This window comes from Erythrolamprus reginae, chromosome 1, assembly GCF_031021105.1.
Source record: "Erythrolamprus reginae isolate rEryReg1 chromosome 1, rEryReg1.hap1, whole genome shotgun sequence".
NCBI lineage: Eukaryota > Metazoa > Chordata > Lepidosauria > Squamata > Dipsadidae > Erythrolamprus > Erythrolamprus reginae.
In genome coordinates, this window is record NC_091950.1 from 119,359,734 (window position 1) to 119,386,501 (window position 26,768).

At 40.6% G+C, this 26,768-nt stretch overlaps 1 protein-coding gene and 1 long non-coding RNA gene across 11 annotated transcripts in view; both read right to left on the reverse strand.

Moving 5' to 3' along the window:
• LOC139173262 (uncharacterized) lies at window positions 1-2,856 on the reverse strand. The gene is made up of 2 exons (XR_011560006.1): window positions 2,753-2,856; window positions 1-1,112 (listed from the first exon to the last, which is right to left on the reverse strand). It is a non-coding gene; the product is annotated as an uncharacterized lncRNA (long non-coding RNA).
• A 4,572-nt stretch (window positions 2,857-7,428) lies between these two features.
• The window catches only part of TEAD1 (TEA domain transcription factor 1), a 281,398-nt gene continuing 262,058 nt past the window's right edge, over window positions 7,429-26,768 (reverse strand). For all 10 annotated transcript variants that reach the window (XM_070762844.1, XM_070762862.1, XM_070762830.1 and 7 more), the window contains 3 exons: window positions 13,707-13,847; window positions 10,745-10,897; window positions 7,429-7,911 (listed from right to left, as the gene is read on the reverse strand). In XM_070762844.1, coding sequence (XP_070618945.1) covers window positions 7,798-7,911; window positions 10,745-10,897; window positions 13,707-13,847 — 408 coding nt within the window. In that variant the 3' untranslated portion in view covers window positions 7,429-7,797. The remainder of the gene's footprint in view (window positions 7,912-10,744; window positions 10,898-13,706; window positions 13,848-26,768) is intronic.

Genomic DNA, 26,768 nt, shown 5'->3' on the forward strand with positions numbered 1-26,768 from the left:
TTGACAATGATTTTATTTCCTTTATTTCCAATCAATACTGTAGGAATACAAATTTTCTAGAAAGCTACAAAAAATCTACCACTTTATCAAGAAGGCATCAAAATGTGTCACTTTGCAAAGACATGAACACCTGCAGTAACCGACACAAAAATAGCATTTTTAGAGTGATGAAATAATTGCACTTAACTGTCATGGATATTAAAGGTATCACACATATGTACCGCGAAAGCTAGAATACAATTTTTTTTTTTACAAAGCACTTTTATAAAAAAATTCTCTGCACACAAACCCTATAATTTTCATATTACTATCATACTAAAGATAAATTCACTTTAAAGCCAACACTTAAAACGTTTTTAAAAACAAAGAAGGTACCAGTACCTACACACAGACGACAAATACAAGAATACTGTACTGCCAAAAGGTTTGATTGAAAGTTGTTTTGAAAACTTCAAAATATGTTAAGGCACAATTTGCCAAGGTTCACTTTTTTCTTTTAAAATAGAGCTTTCCCTCAATGCCTAAGCAAGAGGTACTTTGTCATCCAAGGCAGATTGACACCCCATTCCCAAAGTAACCAGCAGCAGTACAATATTAAAATAACCACTGACCATATATGAATATGTCACAAACCCAGTTTATACACATTACACAAATAAACAAAGTGAGAATTCCATTAAGTCATTTACAAATGTGAACAAATGCATGTGTCAAATAAAAACAAAAAAAAAGGAAACAAAGAAAACCTTTTGCTTTTACATAAAATGTACTGATATTAAAAAATTAAAGGCTATTCAGGTTTTAAAAACTGTTATAAAATTATTTTGTCTTTTTCAGGCACATATTGTAGGCTTTTCTTTTGCAGTTAGGAGCCTTGATTGAGAGGCCCGTGTAAAAGGAAGAAAACAAAATGAGAAACCAAAAGAAAACTACCCATGTGAGGAGTTAACAGGATGTATGTCCTTTGTGAAGCGAGTGCATTTTGGAATTGATATAGCAAAACAACTTTTTGGGAAACTCTCACAGCCATAGTAATCGACTCAATTGGAGATCATCAAATCCAAATTGACACTGTACTTTCAACTATTCAGTCTTTCTATTCACAAAAATAGCTGGGAGAAAGAAAACCAAACAAGATTACCATATAGTAACCAAAATAATAATAGTAATGATAATATTAATATTTTTAACCTGAGTAGACACAAAAATGGGAACCAATTTAGGTTGTCATAGAGGTGGGTAGGGAGTGGTGCATTAATGCCTCCCCAGGTGCTCCAATCCCCAATTACATGGGAATTGGGACGTGAGCACTGCAGGCAATTAAATCACTACTTAATGCGGATGGTGGAGTGTTCCTCCCTGGATTAGCATATATTAATCACGTATATCTGTCCCACAGAACATGGATGCCACATATATCTATCCTACAGGACAGTAGGACAGCGTATCTGTCCTATAAAATGTGAATGGGGCAGTTTTTAGCCTGTGTTGATCTCCTTGATATCTGCATCATGCCCAGGGGCTGTGGAAAATATGGGCAGAGTGAGTGAGGCCCCAACTTTCAACCTTGCTTTTCAGTATTAGGTAGATGCCCATACCGTCTCTTCTGGCCTTAGCTCCCCTCCACCAACATGGGAAAAATGAGTCCATTTGGTGGAGGGATTCAGGGACTTTTAATGGGTGAAATGGGGGCAGGATTTCACCTTTCAGACCACTACTCAAAAACTGGATCTGCATTTCAATCCCAGCCATGAGGAACTGTCAACAAGGTGCTGCAAGCCATATGTTGACTGCTCCTATAGCAGAACCACATATGTTACATGATGCTAGTGTTGTGTTAAAGTTGATTGATTCATAACTGGTTTTCCTAAACTGTCAAAAGACAAGGTCAGTTTAGAAAACATGCCAAACCATGGTTTTTGTTTCCTGTAACCTAGAATCCAAATCACTGAACAGCAGCTGTTTTGAACAGCCTTTTGAGAACAGAAAAACTTTCGTGAGGGAAAAATAATGAAATTACATGACATGTCCATCAATCTTCTCTCTTGCTGCAAGCAATTGTTTATATTGTTTTGCCCTTCTCAAATAACAGCTTGCGTGATGTGTGGGGTTTTGAGATTTCACCTCTGTTTATTTCAACATCTTTAATTCTGATGTTTAATAATGGCTGCCTCATACCCATGTATGTACTGCCAACTCTAGGTAGCTTAATTAATGGTTTGAGATATAAAACATAGTAGGCAAATCATGATTCTGAGTTACCATGTTATATATGATTGTTCAGATATTTGAAAGTATGATACACAGCTTCTGCAGGCTGAGTAAGGAATGTTTTTACTAAAAGTTTATCAATGTAAATGTTTTATGAAGTCTAGAATGATTAAAACATTGATTCACATAACATTCCACTCTATGATTCTGATTCTGTGTACTTGGAAAATTGTGATTAGATTTAATAAAATTTGGTATGGTGTTACTTAAAAACTGATTCTACAATATGATTTATTTTTATCTAGTAGCATGAGGGATACAAGCCAATATGTTTTATAAACTATGTGTTACACTTTAATGTGTAACATCAATTGAGCTAAATATGGCTTATTTGACAATCATCATTAAGCAATCAAGTTGTGTGAATCTTTTCCAAAACATCATTAAATTTCCTTCCTGATTTGGCATGATGTCTAAACTAAAGAAAATGAACCAAGACTAAAATTTACCACTTTGCAGTTTTTGAAATTCTATAAATCACCTTCTTATTCTTGGATGCTTTTGTTTCATTTAATTGTCTCTGTTACTTGAAGGTGATAAAAACAGGAAGATTGAGTTCAAGGGAGTTGCCAAACTGAATGGACTCTAGTAGTAAGTGAGAAAATAGATATGAAACTTGCAAATTACACAACATAGTGGTACAGTACCTAAATAAGCCATTCTAGAATTCAAGTAAGTATAAAATTACATTTGTAAAAGCTATGTTTCAACTGCAACAACTTGTACCATTTCTTTCTTTTTTTCAATTTATACATAAGACAATAAATAAAAATGATTCCTTTGCAATAAAATATACTCCTCCCACTTTCTTACTTATATCTGTCTCAGCAGATATATTTAATAGTTGTAAATATATATATAGTTTACTTTTGAGGCTAAGCAATCCTTAGTGGATTAGATGCAAGAAGAGAGTGAAGGAGATTTAAATCTTTGAAGAACAAGAAAACCATTATGAATGCAAATGAAAGAGAGAGGGAGAACAATCACAAATGTTACCACTTTGTGCTGCACAGTAATTTTAATTTTAAAAAAAAACTATTAAAACTAGAATAGCTACAATTCCCTCTGCCAACTTTTGGTTTTACTGCTATCAGTTTTCTCTTGTGTGTATGCACGTATACACATACACACATACCTTTTTGAATAAGTACATCAGTATCAACGTTGTCAATGTCTCTTGAAATAAGCAATATTCTTCAAATTCACAAACTGTGTTAAATGGCACCCTTTAATTAAAGAAGCTGCCTGTCTAGTAGTGTAAGAGACTGAATGATACCAGTCTAAAGGATTTTCTAATAATATTTCTTATTCATTTCTAAAAAATAAATGGTGCCCAAAAGCACCATTTCAGAAATTTCAGAAACATTTTGATCCATGCTTTTCAATTTTAGACATCCAATTGCTCAAGTTTGTAAACAAAGTAAGTGCAAATTTAAGATGGAGAAGAGGGCCATCTTCGCAGAACTGGTTAGTAAAATCGCATTTGTCCTTTCCTTAATTTTCTGTTAATTATGGAGAAATGTCAAACTGGATGAAGAAAGACATTGCAAAGATGAAATACTGATTTTTTTTCCTTTTTAATGCTAGTCATCAAAGCCTCAGAAACAACAAGAGGGAGATTAGTTTCCAGCATTATGCACTCTTGTGATTTGAAAAAAAGCATGCTACTATAAAAAGATACTCTTTGAGAATGGAGGCCTGTTAGTTTTGACTGTGTCCAATAAACCAAAGGCATTATGGTGATCTCTAAATATTTTTGGTCTCTACAATTTGTCTTTTATTATGGCAGCACTTTTCTAAGCTGGAACTTCAAAACCAAAGGCACTTGCATGCAAGAGTGCAGAGTCACAAACTAAGTATTTGGTCATGAGAACTGGAAAAGGCAGCATTATTTATACAATTCACTTTCTGCAGAAAATTCTAGAGCTGTTTTGTTTCATTTTGGTATAAAGATTCCAACTATGTGGTAATGGGGACTGACTTGTGTAGGAAGGTTTCTTTGACCAAAAGGGTTTCCTCTAGATTATTTTTTTATATATATAAATAAACCAAATTAATGGACTACATATGATTGGCATGATAGGCTAGAAGGTTCTCCTACTATAGCACTAAGGCACTGCATATTGTAATGCTTTGGCAGCTTGGAATTAAGAAGTTCCTACCACAAATAACAGTAACAAGAGAGATGCTTCCAGCTTACAAAAGAGCTCACAGTTGCCAGGCAGCGTTTGGGGGGGACCAGACATTCTACACAAAACCTTTGACAGACTTAAGGCTTGAGGAAGAAACATGCTCAGGGGATGAATTGTTTACATCCACAAATAAGTGACTGACAAGGCAAACAGTTCCCCATACATTTTTACAAAAACGAACATCAAGAAACATCAGGATGCTTCAGACTGTATAGTCATTACATACGTTTTGTTGCAGGCAATTATCAGAAGAAGAAAAACATGTGCCTACTTTGCAAGCTGATCTGTTTCAGGTGTGAAAAGTGATCCTAATTTTTTAAAAATCCCCCCCCCAAATAAATAAATTGAAAACCCAAAGCCTTATAATACTTGACTGTTAAAAAAAAGAGAATTTTAGACCAAGTGCTTCGAATAAAGGGCTCTTCCTGCTAGGTAAAATGCTTCTATTTAAGATATTTTGCTCGTGTTAGAAACACATGAAGAGACCCAACCATAAATGTTCAGTTCTAGTGCTCTCAGACAAAATGACTGACAGCACAATCCTGTGCGCATAGCTACCCAGAGGTAACTCCTATTTAGTTCAACGGGATTTACATCCAGTTGATTGCAGCTCAAGAGGTTCATCTGCCTTAACATCTATTAATCAAAAGATGCTCAGTTTAGCAAGCATTCCAATGTTCTTCTTGGCCTTCCATTCTACTGCTGGTCTACCCTCTTATTTTTGTGAATGGAAATGTTAGAAAATGTTAGAGGAACCCTGTGCTTGCAACAATCCACTAAACAGGTGAATGCAATCATGGACAGAAGACCACAGCATTATGCAGCCTTCCAGATGTTAAGCACCATAATCTTCAACAATGAAGTAAAACAACCTTCCAGATGAACTGTACTTTGAAACATCCTCAGAGTCTTTGCTGTGAATGTTTTTAATTGTGAATGTTTATTAACACAATGCCTAAAATGTTATATGTAGCATTTATCCTAAGAGCAACTCCAAAATTTCAAAACTGTAGGGAATTGTGACTCTAAGAGACTACTGTCATTCTATCATGAATGTAAAATCAATATGAAGGAGGAAAGGTTCCAAATTTTTTCCAGAACTTTTCTTAATTTTCAACTTTGAATATCTGGAGGCTAAATTTTCATTCTCTAATATTTTCATGTGCCAGCAGTTCAAACCACCAAGTTGAATTATGACACATAAGGAGATGGCTTAGAATCAAAGTAGTTGTTTAAAGCATGTCTCAAACCATCTTGTGAGCATGTACCCTTCCTAAATTGCATGTCTTAATATAATCTTGATTAAGCCACATTTCAGCCTTGCTCTTGTATGAAGACTTAAACTGTGTACATAATATGTTACTGAAGGGAAAACAGCCCTACATAAATACAATCAGATTGTGTGTCTAAACAATACCAAATATTCTCTATCTAAAGAAGCTCAGATGAAGGGAACAGGAATCAAAATGAAGAGATTAAGAGAGGGACTTGTGTAGAAAGCTCTAGGAAAATAATCTGTTCAAACTTTTGGCATGAGCGTGGTGTTCCTTTTCCTGACAAACAGAATTGTGGACAGGAAAAGAAAAACATGGATAAGGATCAACAAGGAGGATTATTGAGCCAGATACTTTGAGAAGTTTACAAAAGAAAAGTTGGTCACAAACTCAACCATCAGTGCTGGTTGGATATTTAGAGAATTATAGTCAAAGCCATGGGGGGGGGGGGGGGATATGCCTAAGGAAAGCTATATTCAACATGTCAAATTTTAAATCTACCAAGTCTACCAAGCCACCTGTAGCTCACCAGATATGCATTCTGGGCAGCCAAGTACTTGGCATCCTTTCAGATTAATTTGAAATTATCAAAGAAGCTACTTATTTGTGAAGAGATATAGTCATGCTGGCATTATATATAGATGGTCCAGTCTTGACTCTTATTTTTATTTGTTTATGATTTTTTTAAAAAATTGCTTGACATCCTAGAGCAGTGTTTCTCAATTTTGGCAACTTTTAAGATGTTTTATTTATTTATTTATTGGATTTGTATGCTGCCCCTCTCCACTCATATATGTGGACTTCAACTCCCAGATTCTCCAGCCAGTGTACAATCCTAGAAAATAACTTTCAGTCCCTGCTGACAAACCTGAGCTAGGTGAAACAGTGATCTGAGTCAGTGTAAAACAGTTCTGAAATAAGTCCTTAATGTGGCTTCCATAAATAGCTGATACGTTACATATTTCGCCTGGTGGATCGCATTGAGACTAGCTTAAAGGAAATTAATCAGTCTTTTGACAATGTTAGATATTTTTAAGATTCTAAAGATATTAAAACAGATGAACCTTTTGTTTTAGACCTCCTATTGTTTTTCCCCAATTACAATGACTGTGGCTTTTATCTGACCATCTAATTAAAAAAATAGCACTTTCAAATCCCTCTCCTATATAATTGGTAATTTGGCTGTTGCAATTTCTTGGGTTGTTATGAAAAACAAAACAAAACCATTTCATATAATATATAATCACGCACACAGGATTACATACACTGTAAGTCTAATCTTTTAGTATTTGTCTAATTATTGCAAAACGAGCCATCTTTTAATTAAATAATCAAATGTCCTTATTAGTACAAATATTTTATATTTTTAATGCACTAGATAAAATTAGTAAAAGAAAGGAAGTCTTCTCGCTTTGCAATACCTGCTTGAAAATTTCAGTGAATTAGAATATTAGTTTAATATAGAGGGAAAGAAAAAAATATATTTTGCCTACTTTAAGGACCGTCCATTCCCATCAGGCATTTTTAAGGCTAAGTTTGTCATTTGGCTTCAAAAGAAATTGAGTTGCAGTATAAAATAATTTAGCGATTTACATTCGTCTGTATTTTCCACAGTAATCAGTTATGAAGATACTTCTTTTTTTAAAAAAAAAAGTGTGCTAATTTACGCTTAGTCAAAATTCATTTCATTCTTGCACCTTAGAAACATGATTTTATTAATTTAGACAAAACACCTCATAAATTCTTATAACTGCTGTTAAACTTTTCCATGGCAATTGCTCTGTCTTACATTTTTCTAACACAACAAACTTCCACAAATTCTTAAATATAGTCTCCCTCCAAAAGGGTGGCTTTATAAATTTAAAGAACACTTTGTTTTAAGAAAGAATTTGTACAACTGTACCAGAATTTCACAGCTACAATATTTATCAACACACTCAAATGAGGTTTAGAAAAATGTTGGGGACAGCTCAGCCAAAGAAAACTGCCACTTAGTGTTGAGGTTGACAGTCTGCATTTTCATAAGGAGTCATATTGAAAAGGTGTCTATAAATAACTGTTCAGTCCTTTACAAGCCTGTAGATGTGATGCTGTGCACCATGTTCGCTGTTTGAAACTTCAAATACACAAGCCATGCAAAGGAGCGTTTCTTGAGTGTCCCTGTTTGTTACAACCTGTTTGGGGTTTTTTTACGTGGAAAAAAGAAAAAAGAAAGAAAGAAAGATGACATGTTAGAAACCTGTATACTACCACAGAGACACAAAAGTAAAGGATGTAATTTTAAAAGCAGGCACCCTTTTGTTGTACATCAACAAATAATGTATTTCTAAACTCACCCGGTATGTTAAACAAGCAGTTTTTAAGTTAAGATTTTTCAATTCTACATTCACATGAGAACAAGGCAAGGTGGAATCGGTTCAAACTCAAACTTTGAAGGAATATTTTTGGAATTTTCTTAAGAAAAATACAAATAGTTAAACTCTGTCTCAAAGTTAATTAAAAAATATCTGAGGATCCATGAACACAAAGAGGTGGGGACATAACTAGTTATCTTCTCTTTTCAGCAACCGTCCTCCAAAATTTGCTCCAGATGTTCTGGGATACTCTTGAGAATAGCATGGAGACTAATAGCATGGAAGCTTTCATAAAGATTTTTTTTAAAGTTCACTGATATTTTCTACTTTTTAAAAGAGAATAAAGATAAAGGTGGAAGTTGTGTCTGATTCTAGGGGGCAGTACTCCCCTAGAATACCCGGCCGGTGAATAATCCCCGGCCCATTTTGCCGCAGGGCCAGGGAGACACGGCCCTCGGCGTAGCCGCCATCTTGTTTTCAGCCGAGATCTCGGCCAGCTCCTGGGAGGCTTCGGCCTTCCCAGTGACGTCATCCGGGGCGGAGCCTGCAGCCCTATAAAAGGGCTGGACAGGCTCCAGGGCCTCCTTTTCGCCTGGATGAACGACAAAGCGAGCACCCACTCGCCCTCCCTATCTTCCAATGTGCCAGTGGGGGTCACCCCTAGGGGGCCGAATAGGAATTTTTGGCGGTTGCGGTATTTTCTGCAACCGTTTTTTTTTGCCTATTCCACACTGCAGTGACGGATAGGTGGTTAGGGGGTGCTTCGCCCCTGTTTAGGTTAATTGGTATACCTTTGGTCATTTGAGTAGGCAGGTTAGGGGAGGAAAACTGGGTGGTGGTTTAGCAACTGCATGTTCTCCGTTGAGCATCTTTGGGGATGATTGACAGGTTCTCTCCAAAGGCTTGTGGTGTAAGCGACCTGAGCAATTGGGGGGAACCTGTCTTTGGGTCCCGCCCATTTCTTTCCCCTTGTATGGGATAGACGGTGGGACCTCCCACATGCAAGTGCATGGCAGTGAGTCAGGTGAGGGCGTGGCCCCTCACCTGGATCAGCATGGAGCTACACCCATATGTTGCCCCGGAAGTTTTTCTGACATCATTTTCCACCCCGGAAGCAATTGTTTGACCCTGCGGGTCCTTGTTTAGGGTTATAGTTAATTTATGCAAATTTATTTAAATAAATTATGCAAATTTAATTAATAAAATGACCCATTTTAAATCCAGCTCTTGTGTCCGTGTCATTACTCCGCCTCTGCTGCAATCAGACTCTTGGCTAAGAAGTATCTCCACTTCTTAACCAAGAAAGCCACTGTTGTCCAAAGATACTTCCATGGTCATGTGACCAGCAGGACTATACTCTGAGGCACATGGAATGCAGTTGCCTTCCCACCAAAATGCTACCTGTTTGTCTATTCATTTTTCATGCTTTTAAACTGCTAGGTTTACAGGAGCTGCAGCAAGTAATGGGAGCTCATCCCATTATACGGCATGCACCAAGTCTCAAGCCCAGGCTGTCAAATTTCCAGCTAACAAGCTCAGCATCTTTCAATATTATGTTATCGTGCCCCTTAAAATAAAAGAGAATATTATAGTGCAATTGTAGAACAACTTGACCTTTTAATAACCTATTCCATCTTAACATTTGGAAATCTGAATTTCCAACCATGTTGTAAATGGAACCAAACCTACCCCAACTTAGACTTTTGGAATGGTTAGTGAGCAGTTCCATTCTATGTGTTTTGCTTTAAAGCCCTGGGAGAATACACACAGCTACTCCAAAACTCTTCTACTTTAAGCTTAGCAGATGGCTTGAACTATTTGAGCTTCTATGCATTTCTAAAATGCTCAGAAAGGAGGTAGAGTCAGGAGTATTGGGGAAGAGAGACAAAGCAGAGGTATATAGTAAGTTACATAGATGAATCTGAATTATATTAGAAGTCCTGGTATCCAATCTGAAATACAGCCATTTGAAAATAGTGCTTGAAATGAGTAAACTGCCAAATGCCGTAAGGAAACATTACCTTCCTTGCACTTTGTACTTAAAGAGGTGCCAGCTTCTTCCCCGAATCCCACTTCATCACTATGAGATAAACACATTGGGCACCCAGTCCAAGGAAAACATGTAACTCCATTGCTAACAAAATTAATAGTCACACATTAGATCCAAACGTGTGTAACAGGCTTATGCGAATGTTGGTATCTTATTGCCATTAGCCTTCACTGATGAGGGCTAAGTATAAACACAGCCACATTTTTACCATAATCACAAAATACTAAGCTATAATGCAATTTGCTTTACATTTCATTTAGTGCCCTGCAGTCCATCAATGCCTTGGTTTCATATTTGAGAAAGGAACAATGGCTTGTTCAATAAATCATGTTTTAAAATCCTAGATTAGGATTGTAGGGAAGAATTCAGTTTCTGACTCTTTCAAAATTTTATTTAAAACTTCCCCTGAATCCTCAGCACATGAAGTTTCAATTATTGTTCGATCAGGAAAGATTAAAAATCAGAACCTTCCTTTGAAATGACATACCTCTCAGCTAGTGGAAGGACATGGCATTCCTAACTCATTAAAACCAATCATAAGAAACATCTACCTCCTCCCAACACACTCCAGAGAACAGTGAGCAAAGTGAAGAAAATTATTACCAATAAAATTGTAAAGTTTTCCAATACACTGTTCATCATATATTTCTCTGGTAAATGTTTGAGCTTGTGGATGAAGTTGATCATATATTCACACATTGGGGAGCGATTTATTCTAAACACAAACCGACCATTCTCGAATCGTGCATATTCCGTCTAAGAAGAAAAACAAGAAGAAAGTTGAAAATTGAACTAGGTATTGCAAATAATTATTTAGAAATCATTTGATTTTCCCATTCAATTAAATAAATGGTTAGATATAATAAATTAAATACTGTAAAAGCATGACAAACTAAGAGTATTTATTTAGACTGCACCAAGCCATTGAATTCACTTCCTCTCCCTCTGGAACCCAATACGAACCCAATTCAACTGTCTAAAAAAAGATTGGGAAGACCCTCTTAAGAAATCTAGAGGCTAGGGGTGTATATGAAGAGAAAATATAAGAAATCAGGACAGCAAGCAAAACTCCACTTGGATAAGCTGAAGATATTTCATATTATTGGCTATTAACTAAATATATAATTCTATTCAATTAAATATACAATGGAGCTGAAATGTTACTTTGTCATAAAAGATATGCTGGAAAATACTACATTGTTTAACCCATTGCTTTAAGCAATGCTTTGATAATTGAAGAAAGCCAAAAGAAAAACAGGGCAACATTCTAATGCCTGCTTGGTATACAGTAACTACCTCGTCTTACGAACTTAATTGGTTCCAGGACAAGGTTCGTAAGGTGAAACAATGTTTCCCATAGGAATCAATGGAAAAGCCAATAATGCGTGCAAGCCCGTTAGGAGAATCCAAAATATTAAGGCTTAAAAAAAAAGCGGTGGCCAGACAAAGTTGAGGGGAATGGAGTGGGGGGAGGGAGTCCCAATGAAGCAAGGTGAAAAGAGCCTCTCTTGAGCCCCATGAATCCCTGCCTGCCATTTTTGTCTCCCCCACTCTGCTCATCTCCCCCACACTTTTCTCCTCTCTTGAGCTCCATGAGTCTTTTCTTCCCGTTTTCTCCCACCCCACTCTGCTCATCTCCCCCACACCTTTCTCCTCTCTTGAGCTCCATGAGTCTTTTCTTCCCGTTTCTTCCCACCCCAATCTGCTCATCCCCCCCTCACCTTTCTCCTCTCTTGAGCTCCATGAGTCTTTTCTTCCCGTTTCTTCCCACCCCACTCTGCTCATCTCCCCCATACCTTTCTCTTCTCTTGAGCTCCATGAGTCTTTTCTTCCCATTTTTTCCCACCCCACTCTGCTCATCTCCCTCACACCTTTCTCCTCTCTTGAGCTCCATGAGTCTTTTCTTCCCATTTTTTCCCACCCCACTCTGCTCATCTCCCCCACACCTTTCTCCTCTCTTGAGCTCCATGAGTCTTTTCTTCCCGTTTCTTCCCACCCCAATCTGCTCATCCCCCCCTCACCTTTCTCCTCTCTTGAGCTCCATGAGTCTTTTCTTCCCGTTTCTTCCCACCCCACTCTGCTCATCTCCCCCATACCTTTCTCTTCTCTTGAGCTCCATGAGTCTTTTCTTCCCATTTTTTCCCACCCCACTCTGCTCATCTCCCTCACACCTTTCTCCTCTCTTGAGCTCCATGAGTCTTTTCTTCCCATTTTTTCCCACCCCACTCTGCTCATCTCCCCCACACCTTTCTCCTCTCTTGAGCTCCATGAGTCTTTTCTTCCCATTTTTTCCCACCCCACTTTGCTCATCTCCCCCACACCTTTCTCCTCCCTTGAGCTCCATGAGTCTTTTCTTCCTGTTTTTGTCCCCCGTACTCTGCCCGTTTTTGCGATCCTGGGATTCCCCTCCTGGGATTTCCCTACAGCATCGTGTTTTTCCGGAAGTCAGGAGGGGGGGTTTCCCATGGAGGGGAGCCTCAGGGGATCCCAGGATCGCAAAAACTGGCACTTGGCTTGCAACGAAAGTCTGGAGGCGGGGCATCCAAGCGGCAGCGGCAGGTTTGTAAGCTGAAAAAAGTTTGTAAGAAGAGGCAAAAAAATTCTGAACCCTGGGTTCGTATCTCGAAAAGTTCGTATGATGAGGGGTTCGTATCACGAGGTACCACTGTATTCAGAAGCCAATTCCAATTTAATTTAATAGTTTAAGTTTTATAAGCCATAGATGCTTTTTTAGCAATAAGAATCATTGTTATGGTGTGTTTGTCTGACAAATGAAGCTTCATATACAGTGCAATGTAAAAGTGTACTTGACAGAGGGCTTTTGTTGCAGATACCTATATCATCATCCATGTTTTATCAACTGAGAACATTAAGGAAGATTTTGAAATATTCCCTATTTATTATGATAGCACAAGTTAGAAATTCTGCCCCAGCCCATAGTTCAATCCTGATGGGGCTCAAGGTTAATCTCATCCTTCTGAGGTCAGTAAAATGGCAACCCAAACTGTTGGGGGCAATATGCTGACATTAGAACTACCCAGAGAATGGAGTATTTATTTATTAAATTTATATGTCACTCCTCTCCAAAGACTTGGGGCGGCTCACAACATATAAGTAAAGCAATATATAAGAAGTATTGCTAAGTACCATATTATGATTCATCAGCGGAAATATGTAGACTAAAAGAGAATTTTAGACTTCTCCAAATATAGTGAAAAGAGCTTTTACAGGGATACATGCTTACATATCTGAGACACAAAGAGATTTCATAATGAGCATGCTGCAATATAAAATACTACAGACTGCTTTAAGGATTTTAAAGGGCATTCATTAAAGAAAATTCTCCTAGCAAATTAGTTCAAGTTGAATGGCAGGGAGCATATTCAACTTTCCTAGGCACTTTTCCCCCAAAAAGATACCTAAGTACACATGGAGAAAATATACACCACAACAATTTTATATTAGTACGACGCATTGTAGATGCATTGATTCAGATGGACTATTTGAAAGAAGGCATTTTTTTTAAAAAAAGAGAGAAGTATGAAATAGCAGCAATAATCCCTACCTCTACTTTTTCCACCACTTGCTTTCCAAATGAGCAGACTTTGGTGGAACAGGTGATTGTCATGTTTTCTGAACTTTCATATTGACTAGTTACACCATAGAATGCTCCTGTATCATCCTGGATGTTGCAATTTAAATCCGCCTGTAAGGAAAACAGCATTTATGTAAGAAGCAATTAGCAATTAACATTCTACCTTTAGGTAGGCAATCTAGGAACCAAAAATAGTCCAGTTATATACAAAGAAATATATCGCCTTGATTCTCACTGAAGTTGTACATTTGTTGCCAAGTGACTTTCCACTGAATTTTGAAAGGCAGTGTTATTTCACCTAACGTTTGGATTCAAAATTCCTGGCCCATAAAGGTTTTTGACTATTTTAACTATCCAGTTTCTAACTCAAAAAATTAAGAGGATATAGTTATTCAATGCTAAGAATATCTCTCCCCCCTCCTGAACTGGATACATATAAATAGAAACAAAAAGAGCTAAAATATATAGCCCTTTATTTACTTTGGTTAAGGTTCTCTTTGCTTTTAAAGAGAACATTCAATAATTCCACATGCCAATAATGAATCATATCATACATTGTTTATATAATAATCCAACACAAATAACAAGGACAACCTCACAAACTCAGGTGGCATAGGTGCATTTAGATCACTGCGAATCACTAGGAAAAATAAGTTGTAATTCATTTAATTACAGCAGCTTGTAAAAACAACTCAGAGTGATTACTGATATAAATTCATAGGCATGAAAATATAGCTACTGTATATGTCATTGAAAAATAAGGGAGATTGTCCAATATTCTTCAACACAGCCACTGAAAATGGCAACCACACCCTTTGAAAATTTCTCAGCAGCTCACAGACAAGAGGAGAATGGATAACCTGTTGCAGAGTGTAAATAATTACACAAAGCAAGAATAAAGACATTTTTTCTGAACATTTGTAGGAAAAGTCTCCTATTCAATTCCTCCCTCCCAACACCACATTTGTAAAACACAGCAGAGATGGAGTGGCTTTATAACAAAACAGAACTATCCAAACATTTTGCAGACAGTGTTGTTTGGAGAAAGTAACCGAAATTTGATCATAAAATGGATGATTGGCAACATTTGTGATGGATGCAGCTAATCCCAGGGAACAGTAAACTCCGGAGGCTAAAAAACAAAGAAACTGACTACTTGCAATTAAAAATTTATCTGCAGTATTTATTATAATTCAGGATTATCCCTCACCCCAATTCCCTCTTTTCCACCTCACATTTCTCAAACAAAAGTGATGTATTCATCCAGGAAAGTCATACTTCTCTTTTAGGCTTAGCACTCAGATATTTGTAAAGCACCCTGAATCTAAGGAGAAGGGCGGCATAAAAATCGAATAAATAAATAACATTTCTTTTCTAACTTTCTCCTGAATTTTGTTAACATGCAAGACTCCCAGTTATATTCTGCAACACACACCCCTCCCAGCCCAAAAAGAGGTTGTCCTTGGTTAACGACCATTCATTGAGTGACTGATGCTAAGACACTGAACTGATCTTTAAAGTTGTCTATCATCAAAAAAGCATTTTATTCAGGGAAAATTAGATGGTACATTGTATTGTTTGAATGTATATTGAGAGAAAAATTTAAAAAAATGTACACCCCCCCCCCAAAAAATCTTTCCTTCCTCCGCCCTTCCATTCATTTCATTCTTCCTTCTTTCCTTGTTCCCTCCATTTCTTCTTCCTTCCTTCCTTCCTTCCTTCCTTCCTTCCCCTGCCATTTCTCCTTCTTTCCCTCCCTCCCTCCTTCCCACTTCTCTCTTCCCTCTTCCTTTGGCGGGCTCAAGGGACCAAGAGCCGGTCTTTCTCGGCGTTGAATTGTTGCAGCCTCAGCCGAAGGGAAGGGATCTCCTCAAGCAACGCAGCTCCAAAAAGGACTGGCTCTTGGTCCCTTGAACCCGCCGCCGCCTCTGTTCGGGTGAAGGGATCTCCGCAGTGGGCGGCGGCGGTGGCAGCTTCAAGGGACCAACAGCTGGTCCTCGTTGAGCTGAGCTTCCTTTGGCTTCCTTCGAGGCAGCAGGTGAGCTTTGCAGCTTTGCCCCGAAGGAAGCCAAAGGAAGCTCAGCTCGGGAGCGGGCCTGAAGCAGCCGCCGCCGCCTACTATGCCCCGTGCTTCGGCCGTGCCGGGGCCAAGTAAGCCGAGGCTAGGCCCGTCGCCCCCGGCTCCAAGCACGGGGCCTGGGCGGCGGGCAACCATAGGGAGGGCCTCCCCATCACCTGGCCGGGACGGTATGGCGCGGGGGTCCTGATGGCTTGTTTACTGCCTCCTCCAGACGCTCTTGCAGGGCTTCCAGGCTCCCTGCGGGGCAGCAAAGAAGCAAAAAAGCAGCACTCTCCCGTTCTCTCTCTCCCTCTCTTTCTTGCTTTATTTTTCTCTCTCAGTCCCTTTCTATGTCTCCCTCTTTCTCTCTCTCCCTCTCCGCAGCAGACACCCCCCCCAACACCAAAAGTGCCCAAACACGCGCAAACCTCACCGGTGCAAAAAAAAAGCAAAAAAGCGGCACTGAAGGGACCAAGACGGTCTGCAGCTGAGTGTCTGGAGGAGGAGGCGGAAAGCCAGGAGGCGGGGAGGAAAGCAATTGGCTAATTTCTTTCTCGCCTTTAGGGAGAGGAACTGTTGCTGCTCTGTCATAGGGTGCTTTCCTTCCCGACCCCTGGCTTTCCTCTTCCTTGCCGCCGCCAGACGCTCAGCAGCAGAGTGGAGGGGAGATTCGGGAACTTAGTATATTATACAGTGATCCCCCGTTTATTGCGTCCCCAACCATTGCGAACAGGGTACTTCGCTATTTTTCAACCCGGAAGTCAAAAATACCATCTACGCATGCATGCCGGGCACGCATGCGTAGATGGCAGCGGCTTCCCTGGGTCTTCCCCCTCTTGCTGGCGTCAGCGAGGAGTTTCCCCACCGCCCACGCAAACTCCTCGCTGCCGCCCGCCCTTCGCCCGCCCACGCCGTTCATTCTTGCCGCTTTTGAGCTGAGTCCGGGAGCGAATTCGCTCCCGGACTCAGCTCAAAAGCGCCGATAGCAAGCGGCAAGGAACGGCTTGTCTCGGCGCTTTCGAGCTGAGTCCGGTCAGCTCGAAAGCGCCGAGACAAGCCGTTCCTTGCCGCTTGCTATCGGCGGTTTTGAGCTGAGTCCGGAAGCGAATTCGCTTCCAGACTCAGCTCAAAAGCGCCGATAGCAAGCGGCAAGGAACGGCTTGTCTCGGCGCTTTCGAGCTGAGTCCGGTCAGCTCGAAAGCGCCGAGACAAGCCGTTCCTTGCCGCTTGCTATCGGCGGTTTTGAGCTGAGTCCGGAAGCGAATTCGCTTCCGGACTCAGCTCAAAAGCGCCGATAGCAAGCGGCAAGGAACGGCTTGTCTCGGCGCTTTCGAGCTGAGTCCGGTCAGCTCGAAAGCGCCGAGACAAGCCGTTCCTTGCCGCTTGCTATCGGCGGTTTTGAGCTGAGTCCGGAAGCGAATTCGCTCCCGGACTCAGCTCGAAAGCGCCGAGAGCCAGCGCCCCCCGGACCCCCAACCCGGGTTTGGGGGGCTGCTAGGAAGCCCTCCATGCCGGCGGCAAACAGCCGCCCCACCCCCAATCTTCGGCTCCTCGCTAGCGCTGTGGGAGTAAAAACGCCATCTGCACATGCGCAGACGGTGTTTTTACTTCCGCAGCGCTACTTCGCGAAAACCCGCTCGTTGCGGGGGGTCCTGGAACGGAACCCTCGCAACGAGCGGGGGTCTACTGTATATGGTAAAATCTTGTACGCTGCTGCGGGCCGGGTAGTCTCAGCGGGCCGCATCCGGCCCACGGGCCGTAGTTTGGGGACCGCTGAGTTACATGATTGTGATTTGGGCACTTGACAATCAACTTGTAATTTCAATGGTTGCCGCATCCTGCAATCACATAATCAACATTACTGCCACCTTCCAGCAAGCAAAGTCAATGGAGAAGCCAGCAAGCGGTCACAAATGGTGACCACATGACTTCGCGCTTAACAATCACAGAGGATTTGCTTAATGTATTGCTTCTCAATTATTTTCTGTTACAACCTCCCTAGGAAGAAATAAACATTTTGCACCCCCCAACTCTCCGATCTGAGCCAAACTGAATTTTAGTACAGTATTAATATTTTTTATTATAAGCTGCAAGAAAACTATTGGCTGGGGAAGGCTGCTCTACCCACTCACCTGGGAGTAAATCACAGTGAACTCAGTGGAATCTGTTTTCAGTTAGGCAGGCATAGGCTACCCTGGTAAGGGCTCTTTTGACACAGGGTCAGGCCAGCTTAAGTTCATGGCTACTGCGGCCTCCGCTAGGAACAACAAGAACCCATGCAGCCGCTGTGCCCTGCCTGGCCACCTTCTCTTCTGAGCTTGGAGCAGTGTGCAACTGGAAAAACATTCCCTGTCTGGGGAAATCAATTGAGGTAGACCATGCATGTTCCTGGGGTCACACGCGCCCCCTTGCATTTCTCCATGCCCCCCTCTGGGGAAGGATGCCCCATTATTTGATAAGGACTGGTTTAATGGTTATAACCAGACCTGCTGTTGTAAGTTGGAGTTTCCATTTAGTGTTGTTAACTGAGGACTTTTCTTTTCCTTCAAATAAGTTTTTTCTAATCTCCACCTTTCTTCACACACACACAACCGCACTATTCCATTTCTACTGCTTTCCTCTTTCAACTGGCAAGTGGTGAATATCCTCCTTTCGTGGGAAAGGAAGCAATAGGAACACATTAAAATAAAGCATGGTCTTCTGGCCACCTTTCAGCTTGGCTTTTTAAGAATGTGAGGTCTGGAGGAATTATGAAGTATAAAGACGATGAACTGCTTTTGTGTTAAAGCACTCCCAGGAACACCCCTTTATTATAAAATCAGCATGAGTGCAGCAGTAGATTTTTGTATTGCAATGATCATGTCTTTTTTCCAACTATATTAAAAGGGACAAGTGAAGCAAAGAAAAATGTATAAGATCAGCCGGAACTTATTTGTGTGAAATTTGAATTTATGTTTGGGAAGGATGGGATCCCTGAGGATTTTACTCTGCTAACCATAACTGATTTTAGGTGGTAGTTCTCATCTTCATTTCTAGACCACTGAGCCAGCACTGGGCCAAAGACGCATCTGTGATCACGTGGCCAGCATGAAGTCATGGAGCGCTGTTACCCTCCCAAAGTGATATCTACCATATTTTTTGGAGTATAAGATGCACTGGAGTAGTGTTTTGGGGGAGGAAAATAGGGAAAAAATAATCTGCCTACTAGGTATTCGTCTGGCTAGTCCTTAGTCTGGTCACATTAGAAACATAGAAACATAGAAGACTGACGGCAGAAAAAGACCCCATGGTCCATCTAGTCTGCCCTTTTACTATTTCCTGTATTTTATCTTACAATGGATATATGTTTATCCCAGGCATGTTTAAATTCGGTTACTGTGGATTTACCAACCACGTCTGCTGGAAGTTTGTTCCAAGGATCTACTACTCTTTCAGTAAAATAATACTTTCTCATGTTGCCTTTGATCTTTCCCCCAACTAACTTCAGATTGTGTCCCCTTGTTCTTGTGTTCACTTTCCTGTTAAAAACACTTCCCTCCTGAACCCTATTTAACCCTTTAACATATTTAAATGTTTCGATCATGTCCCCCCTTTTCCTTCTGTCTTCCAGACTATACAGATTGAGTTCATTAAGTCTTTCCTGATACGTTTTATACTTCAGACCTTCCACCATTCTTGTAGCCCGTCTTTGGACCCGTTCAATATTGTCAATATCTTTTTGTAGGTGAGGTCTCCAGAACTGAACACAGTACTCCAAATGTGGTCTCACCAGCGCTCTATATAAGGGGATCACAATCTCCCTCTTCCTGCTTGTTATACCTCTAGCTATGCAGCCAAGCATCCTACTTGCCTTTCCTACCGCCCGACCACACTGCTCACCCATTTTGAGACTGTCAGAAATCACTACCCCTAAATCCTTCTCTTCTGAAGTTTTTGCTAACACAGAACTGCCAATGCAATACTCAGATTTAGGATTCCTTTTCCCCAAGTGCATTATTTTACATTTGGAAACATTAAACTGCAGTTTCCATTGCTTTGACCATTTATCTAGTAACGCTAAATCATTTACCATATTACAGACCCCTCCAGGAATATCAACCCTATTGCACACTTTAGAGTCATCGGCAAATAGGCAAACCTTCCCTACCAAACCTTCCCCTATGTCACTCACAAACATATTAAAAAGAATAGGACCCAGAACAGACCCTTGTGGCACACCGCTTGTAACCTGTCTCTGCTCAGAATACTCGCCATTAACAATAACTCTCCGATGTCTATGCTTCAGCCAGCTTGAAATCCACTGAACTATCCAGGGATTAAGTCCAATCTTCACTAATTTATCTATCAGCTCTTTACGTGGAACCGTATCAAAGGCTTTGCTGAAGTCCAGATAGGCAATATCCACGGCACCACCTTGATCCAACACCTTTGTGACATAGTCAAAGAACTCAATGAGATTAGTCTGACACGATTTGCCTTCAGTAAAGCCATGCTGATTTGGGTCCAATAAGTTATTGTTTTTTAGATGCTGATTTATCCTCTTTTTGAGTAGAGTCTCCATCATTTTAACTACAACTGATGTCAAGCTAACTGGCCTGTAGTTTCCAGCTTCTTCTCTACTGCCCTTCTTGTGGATAGGCACAACACTGGCCATTCTCCAATCCTCAGGAACATCTCCTGTTAACAGGGATTGGTTAAACAAATCAGTCAGGGGGGTAGCAATGACAGATCTGAGTTCTTTAAGAACTCTGGGATGGATGCCATCTGGACCCATTGCCTTATTTATCTTTAATCTTTCAAGTTCTTCTAAGACATCAGCTTCTAAGATCACTGGAGCTGAATCCGTACAGCTGGAAGCAATGCTATATCCCTCTATAGTATTATTTTGTAAGGTGTCTTTTGAAAAAACTGAAAGAAGTAGCTATTGAAATGGTCAGCGATCTCCTTATTCCCATCAATGCATGTATTATTCCCGGTACTAAGCTTTGTGATGCTGCAGTTTTTCTTCTTCCTATCACTAATATATCTGAAGAAGGTTTTATCCCCCTTCTTTACAGATTTTGCTATTTCTTCCTCTTTTGAGGCTTTAGCAGCATATATTATCTGTTTCGCCTCCTTCTGTCTCATTTTATACACCTCTCTATCAGCTATACTTCCAGACTCTTTATACCTCCTATAGGCAGCCTTTTTTTCATTGACTATAGCCCTTACATCATTGCTAAACCATAGCGGTTTCTTCTTCCTTTTACCTTTAGTTACTTGCTTTACATAAAGTCTTGTGGCTTTTAAGATGGCCTTTTTTAATACAGTCCACTGGGTGCTCGCTCCTGCCATTTTATCCCTCCCCTTTAATTCATTATTTAAATATTCCCCCATTGCATTAAAATTTGTTTTTCTGAAATCCAATACTTTGGTTGCAGTATAGGATTGCTCACAATCAGTTTTTACATCAAACCACAAACATAGATGGTCGCTGCAACCTAAATTTTCTCCCACCTTGACCTCTGAAACCCGATTCCCATTTGTAAAAACTAAATCTAGAATATTCTCCCCTCTAGTTGGTGTCTTAACTAGCTGTGCCATAGCTGCTCCTGTAAAGGCCTCTACTATATTCTTACTTTTGCATGTAAGGGCACTGGGGATATTCCAGTCAACATCAGGCATGTTGAAATCACCCATAACCACAATATCTCCCTTTACTGCCATTAGGGTAATCTCATCCACCATCTTGTTGTCATGTTCCTCAGATTGCCCTGGAGGCCTATAGATCACCCCAATTCTAATGACAGAACCGTCTTTATTTTGCATGCAAATCCAGAGGGTCTCCAGATCTTTACATGTATTTTGAATTAGTATTGTTTTTAGACTTTCTTTAACATAAATGGCTACTCCACCTCCCCTTCTCTCTATTCTATCCTTCCTATACAGTGTATATCCTGGTATGGATATTTCCCATTCATTGGAATCCTTAAACCATGTCTCAGTTATGGCAACCAGATCCAAATTATCTCTAGATATTATGGCCATTAACTCACAGTGCTTGGTGCTCAAGCTTCGAGCATTCGTGCACATTACCCGAAGAACATTATTTTCATTATTAGTTTGCCCCTTATCATCAACAACTACATCTATTTTATTTTCAGCTCCCTTTTCATAAGCTTCCAGAAACTGATGTATCCTCATTGGTCGGGGACAGAAATCCTCCACATCTGGTACATCTCTGTCCCCTTTACGTAGTTTAAATGCCTGTCCAAAAAAGCTCTGAATTCCTCACCGAGCACCTGGGTACCTCTGTATGATGGATGCAAACCATCCCTCTTAAACAACTCCCTATTAGACCATCTACTGACATCATGACTTACATAACCAAAACCTTCAGCTTTACACCACTGCCTTAACCACACATTAAACTCTCTGATACAACTTGTTTTACCCTCCTGGCCACAAACCGGTAACACCTCTGAGAAAGTCACTGAATCAGTTATTTTACCCAGCTCCACACTTAGACTTTGAAAATCTCTTTTTACTACATTAACATTTCTCTGGGACAGATCGTTTGTGCCAAGATGCACCACCACATCAACTTTATTACCTTTACTCACAGCCCTGACAATGTTTGTAATCCGCCTGCTGTCCCTGTGGGCAGTGGCTCCTGGAAGACACCTCATCACCTTCACCACATCCTTCCTCTGTCACATTAGTTTGCTGCTGTTGAGCCTGCGTGCTTGCTTTTTATCCCCGGGTTGGGGATAAATGCCTGCGACTTACCCACAGGCCCGGATTTGCTGCAGGGCCAGGGAGCTGCGATCTTCTGGCATGGCCATGCGAGATTTTGCGAGATCCTGGCCATGCCTGGTCATCGGCCATTGCCGATGACATTGCCAGGGGCGGAGCCTGCCAGCCATATAAAAGGAGCTGCGCAGACTCGGGGCTTCCTTTTCGCCCCTGACAACGAGCAGGCGAACACCCGCCCGGTCTCCCTCTCTTTCAGTGTGCTACCAGGGTCGTCCTTAGGGGGCCGAATAGGAATTTTTGGTGGTTTCAGTATTTTCTGCGACCGTTTTTTCGCCTATTCCACACTACAGTGCGGGATGGATGGTTAGGGGGTGCTTCGCTCCCCGATTAGTGCTAATTGGCTTACCTTTGGTCATTGGGTTGGTAGGTTAGGGATGAAATTGGGAGGTGTTTAGCAACTGTGTGTTCTCCGTTTGGCATCTTGGGAGTGATTGGCAGATTCTCTCCAAGGGCTCATGGTGCCTTTAATTCGATCTGAGCAATTTGGGGAGAACCTGCCTTTGGGTCTCGCCCATTCCAATCACCTTTACGGGGTTGGACAGCGAGACCTCCCACATGCATGGCAAGGCTGGGATCCAGGTGAGGGCGCTGCCCCTTCACCCGGATCAGCATGGAGCTACGCCCATAGTTGCCCCAGAAGTTTTTCTGATGTCATTTCCACCCCGGAAGTAATGTAGTTGACCTCTGTGGGTCCATGTTAGGTTGAATTAAATTAATTAAATATTGATTAATTTTATTTAATAAAAATGACCCAGTTTTAAAGCCAGCTCTGTGTCTGCATCTTTACTCCGCCTCTGCTGCAAAAACAGTTTCTAAAACACTAAACAAAAAAGCTTAGTAAGAGCTACCTTTGAAATATAAGACACACCCAAATTTTCAGCCTCTTTTGGGGGGAGGGAAGGTGTGTCTTATACTCCAAAAATATGGTATTTATCTAGTTGCATTGGCATGCTTTCAAACTGCTAGGTTGGCAGGAGTTGGGGTGACAACAGGAGACCACGGCATCATCTGGTGCTTAAGTCTCGAATCTGGGTTGTCAACTTTCCAGCCATCAAACCCAGTGTCTTAACCGCTATGTCATGGGGCTGCCCCCATTAATGTTAATGCTCCCATATTATTTTAATAAACATGAATAAAGGGTGCATAGGTTGGAGTTTGAAGAGTTGGGGTAGCTTTGCATGTATTCCTGTCATTAGTTGGTTAAGTCAAGAGAAAGAATTTACATCTAACTGGAAGAGAAATAGTGTTACTGAGATTTCCTTAGCAATATATCTTTTTGCAAATCTTCATGGTTATTCAAAGACCAAACACTCAGATCTGAATAGGTATCACTAGTTTAGCCTGCAACAACACGTGTCTTGTAAAACACATGAAAAGGCTTTACAGATGAACCCAATTTTTATTAAGAACATTTTTACTGGTATTAAATTGAAATAAGTATGAACAACTTCTGTAATATAAACTTTGTTTCCTACTTCCACATGACCCCACCATCTTTTTATTTATTTAATTTAGTTCTACCATAGTATAATTTTAATATTGTAGAGTCTCTGATAATTTGCTAGGGACTCTTCTTAAAAGATAGAGAAATCAATCTGCCATCAATCTGCTGTCACAGTTGATTAATTGCTAGATCTGAACATAAGGACAATTATTTTGTTAGGCAAAGTCATCCTACGGATTTAAAAAAAACATTGTATTACATGTAATTATTCTGTGGTGTATGAATCATTTCTGTATCAGGAGCAATCATTTTGGTCACAATGGCAAGATCTGCTTTTTTTAATCATTAGAATGTTATTGGTCTTAGTCATTGTCTTAAGTAGCAACTCTTGTGAGGTAAATTATCATCGTCTTCTCCTGTTTTCAACATTCCAACGTGAGTATCTTAGAGCAAGGACCCCCAAACCCTGGGCCGTAGCCTACTCCTAGGCTGTGGCCTATTTGAAATTGGGCCTTGTGAGTGATTAGCCAGAGTGCGCATGCAGGCCCACACATGCAACTCAACTTGCCCAAGTGTTGGGCCAACAGGCCAGCCTGCCTCTTGTGCAATTCGAACTGCAAATGTGTGTACCAGCCTGCCATTTGTGTAAGGGCTGTGAGTGACATAGTTGCTTCTTGAATGGCCCAGTTTCTCTCTTTCCCCTGCTGGACTGCCAAGCTGCAAAGGTTGGGGATAGCTGCCTTAGACGCCTTTGCCACTGAGGCAAAGATCGCAAAACCAAATAATGTATGAGGCTCTAGAAATATTAACAGGAGGCCCATTCTTCAAGATGTAATTTTTTGAATTTACATATACTGTATTAGACAACTACTATCCCATATATGCATCCCCTTTGGAAAAAAGACAAGGGACAGGGAAAAATATTTTCCAGATTGAAGACAGTTAGGATTCAGAATTAGGCATAAGACTAAAATTGCAATGGTCCTCCTCATGGATCATTGGTGGTAAAGTACAGATTATGGGAAATGATTACTCATCTTGCTGGATCACAGTATTTTTTCCGAAACAGCTATTTGTGCTGGAATAGTGTTGCTCAAACAGTTGTTTTTGCTGAAATAGTTTTGATCACAGTATCCTTTGAAAAGTTAAGAGTCAGGGGAGTTGCAGGCATCACTTTGTAGTAGATTTGCTCATCTTCAAAGATTCCAGTTAATTGTTGAGAGGGGAGAGTTAAAGATGCCTTCCATTATCAGAGTTACGGTTAATTCGCTCCCCAAGTCAACACAGACTGTGGAAACTTTCCAAACTTTTGGAAAGCAAGGACCCAGGGTATGGAGGAAGAATGGAGGCCCACACATCAAGATGCTTGAAGTCCAGTGTGAAGTTTCCACAGTCTGTGTTGATTTGGCGAACCATGTCAATCTGCTGGTGTTGGTCCATTGTGCTTCATTAAATCCAGGGTTAACGCTGTCATCTACCAGGAGATTTTGGAGCACTTCATGCTTCCTTCTGCAGACAAGCTTTATGGGGATGCTGACTTCAATTTTCCAGCAGGACTTGGCACCTGCCCATACTGCCAAAAGCACCAAAACCTGGTTCAATAACCATGGGATTATTGTGCTTGATTGGCCAGCAAACTCGCCTGACTTGAACTCCATAAAGAATCTATGGGGCATTGCCAAGAGAAAGATGAGAGACATGAGACCAAACAATGTAGAAGAGCTGAAGGCCGCTACTGAAGCATCCTGGTCTTCCATAACACCTCATCAGTGCCACAGGCTGATAACTTCCATGCCAAGCCTCATTGAGGCAGTAATTGCTGCAAAAGGGGCCCAAATGAAGTACAAAAGTATATGCATGCTTATACTTTTCAGAGGTCCAGTATTGTTCTATTTACAATCCTTGTTTTATTGATCACATGTAATATTCTAATTTTCTGAGATGGAGGATTTGGGGTTTTCATGAGCTGTACCCCACCATCATCGCAATTATGACAAATCATGACTTGAACTATCTTGCCTTGCATGTAATGAGTCTCTCTCACATATTACATTTTACCTTTTAAGTTGCATTACTGAAATAAATGAACTTTTGCACTGTATTCTAATTTATTGAGTCTCTTGCCTATATTTTAAAGGCAAGAATAGTAGCAAATTATAGTCTAAAATCACAACACGAGTGTTTCAGTGTTAGATTTCCTTTTAATGCAAATACTTCAGCAACATCCTGGAAAATAGTGCTGGCCATTTCCCAGACACTTGTTCTCTGTGCCTGTTGATACATATAATGTAGTCATCCATCAATATAATGCAGCTTGTCAGTACTGAGTGCTGGAAATTTTACATACCAAGCCTATCAGCTACTTGACATGATGCGTGCAAACAGCTCCCGCTGAAGGCCCACAGTAGGCATTGAAAGAGAGCTGGCTGAAAACAAGACTGCTCTAAGTAGGGGGGGGGGGAGAGACTAAAATCTGGAAAAAGAAGGCATTTGCCTGCATGTGTTTTATGACAACCTACTTTAACAATTTGCTTAGTTTCCTCCACCCCCCAAAAAACAGCATTTGCAAAAAGAGGCTGAAATTCTTTTGCCGTGAACAGGTGGGTTTAGGGTTGGGTGGGAAATCCTAGATTTAGGGAGCAGCATAATTAACAGACAAAATATGCAGTGGTTAAAATTGAACATGGACGGTCATTTGCTAAATGGCATTGAGGCTTCCTACCATTAGCATGAG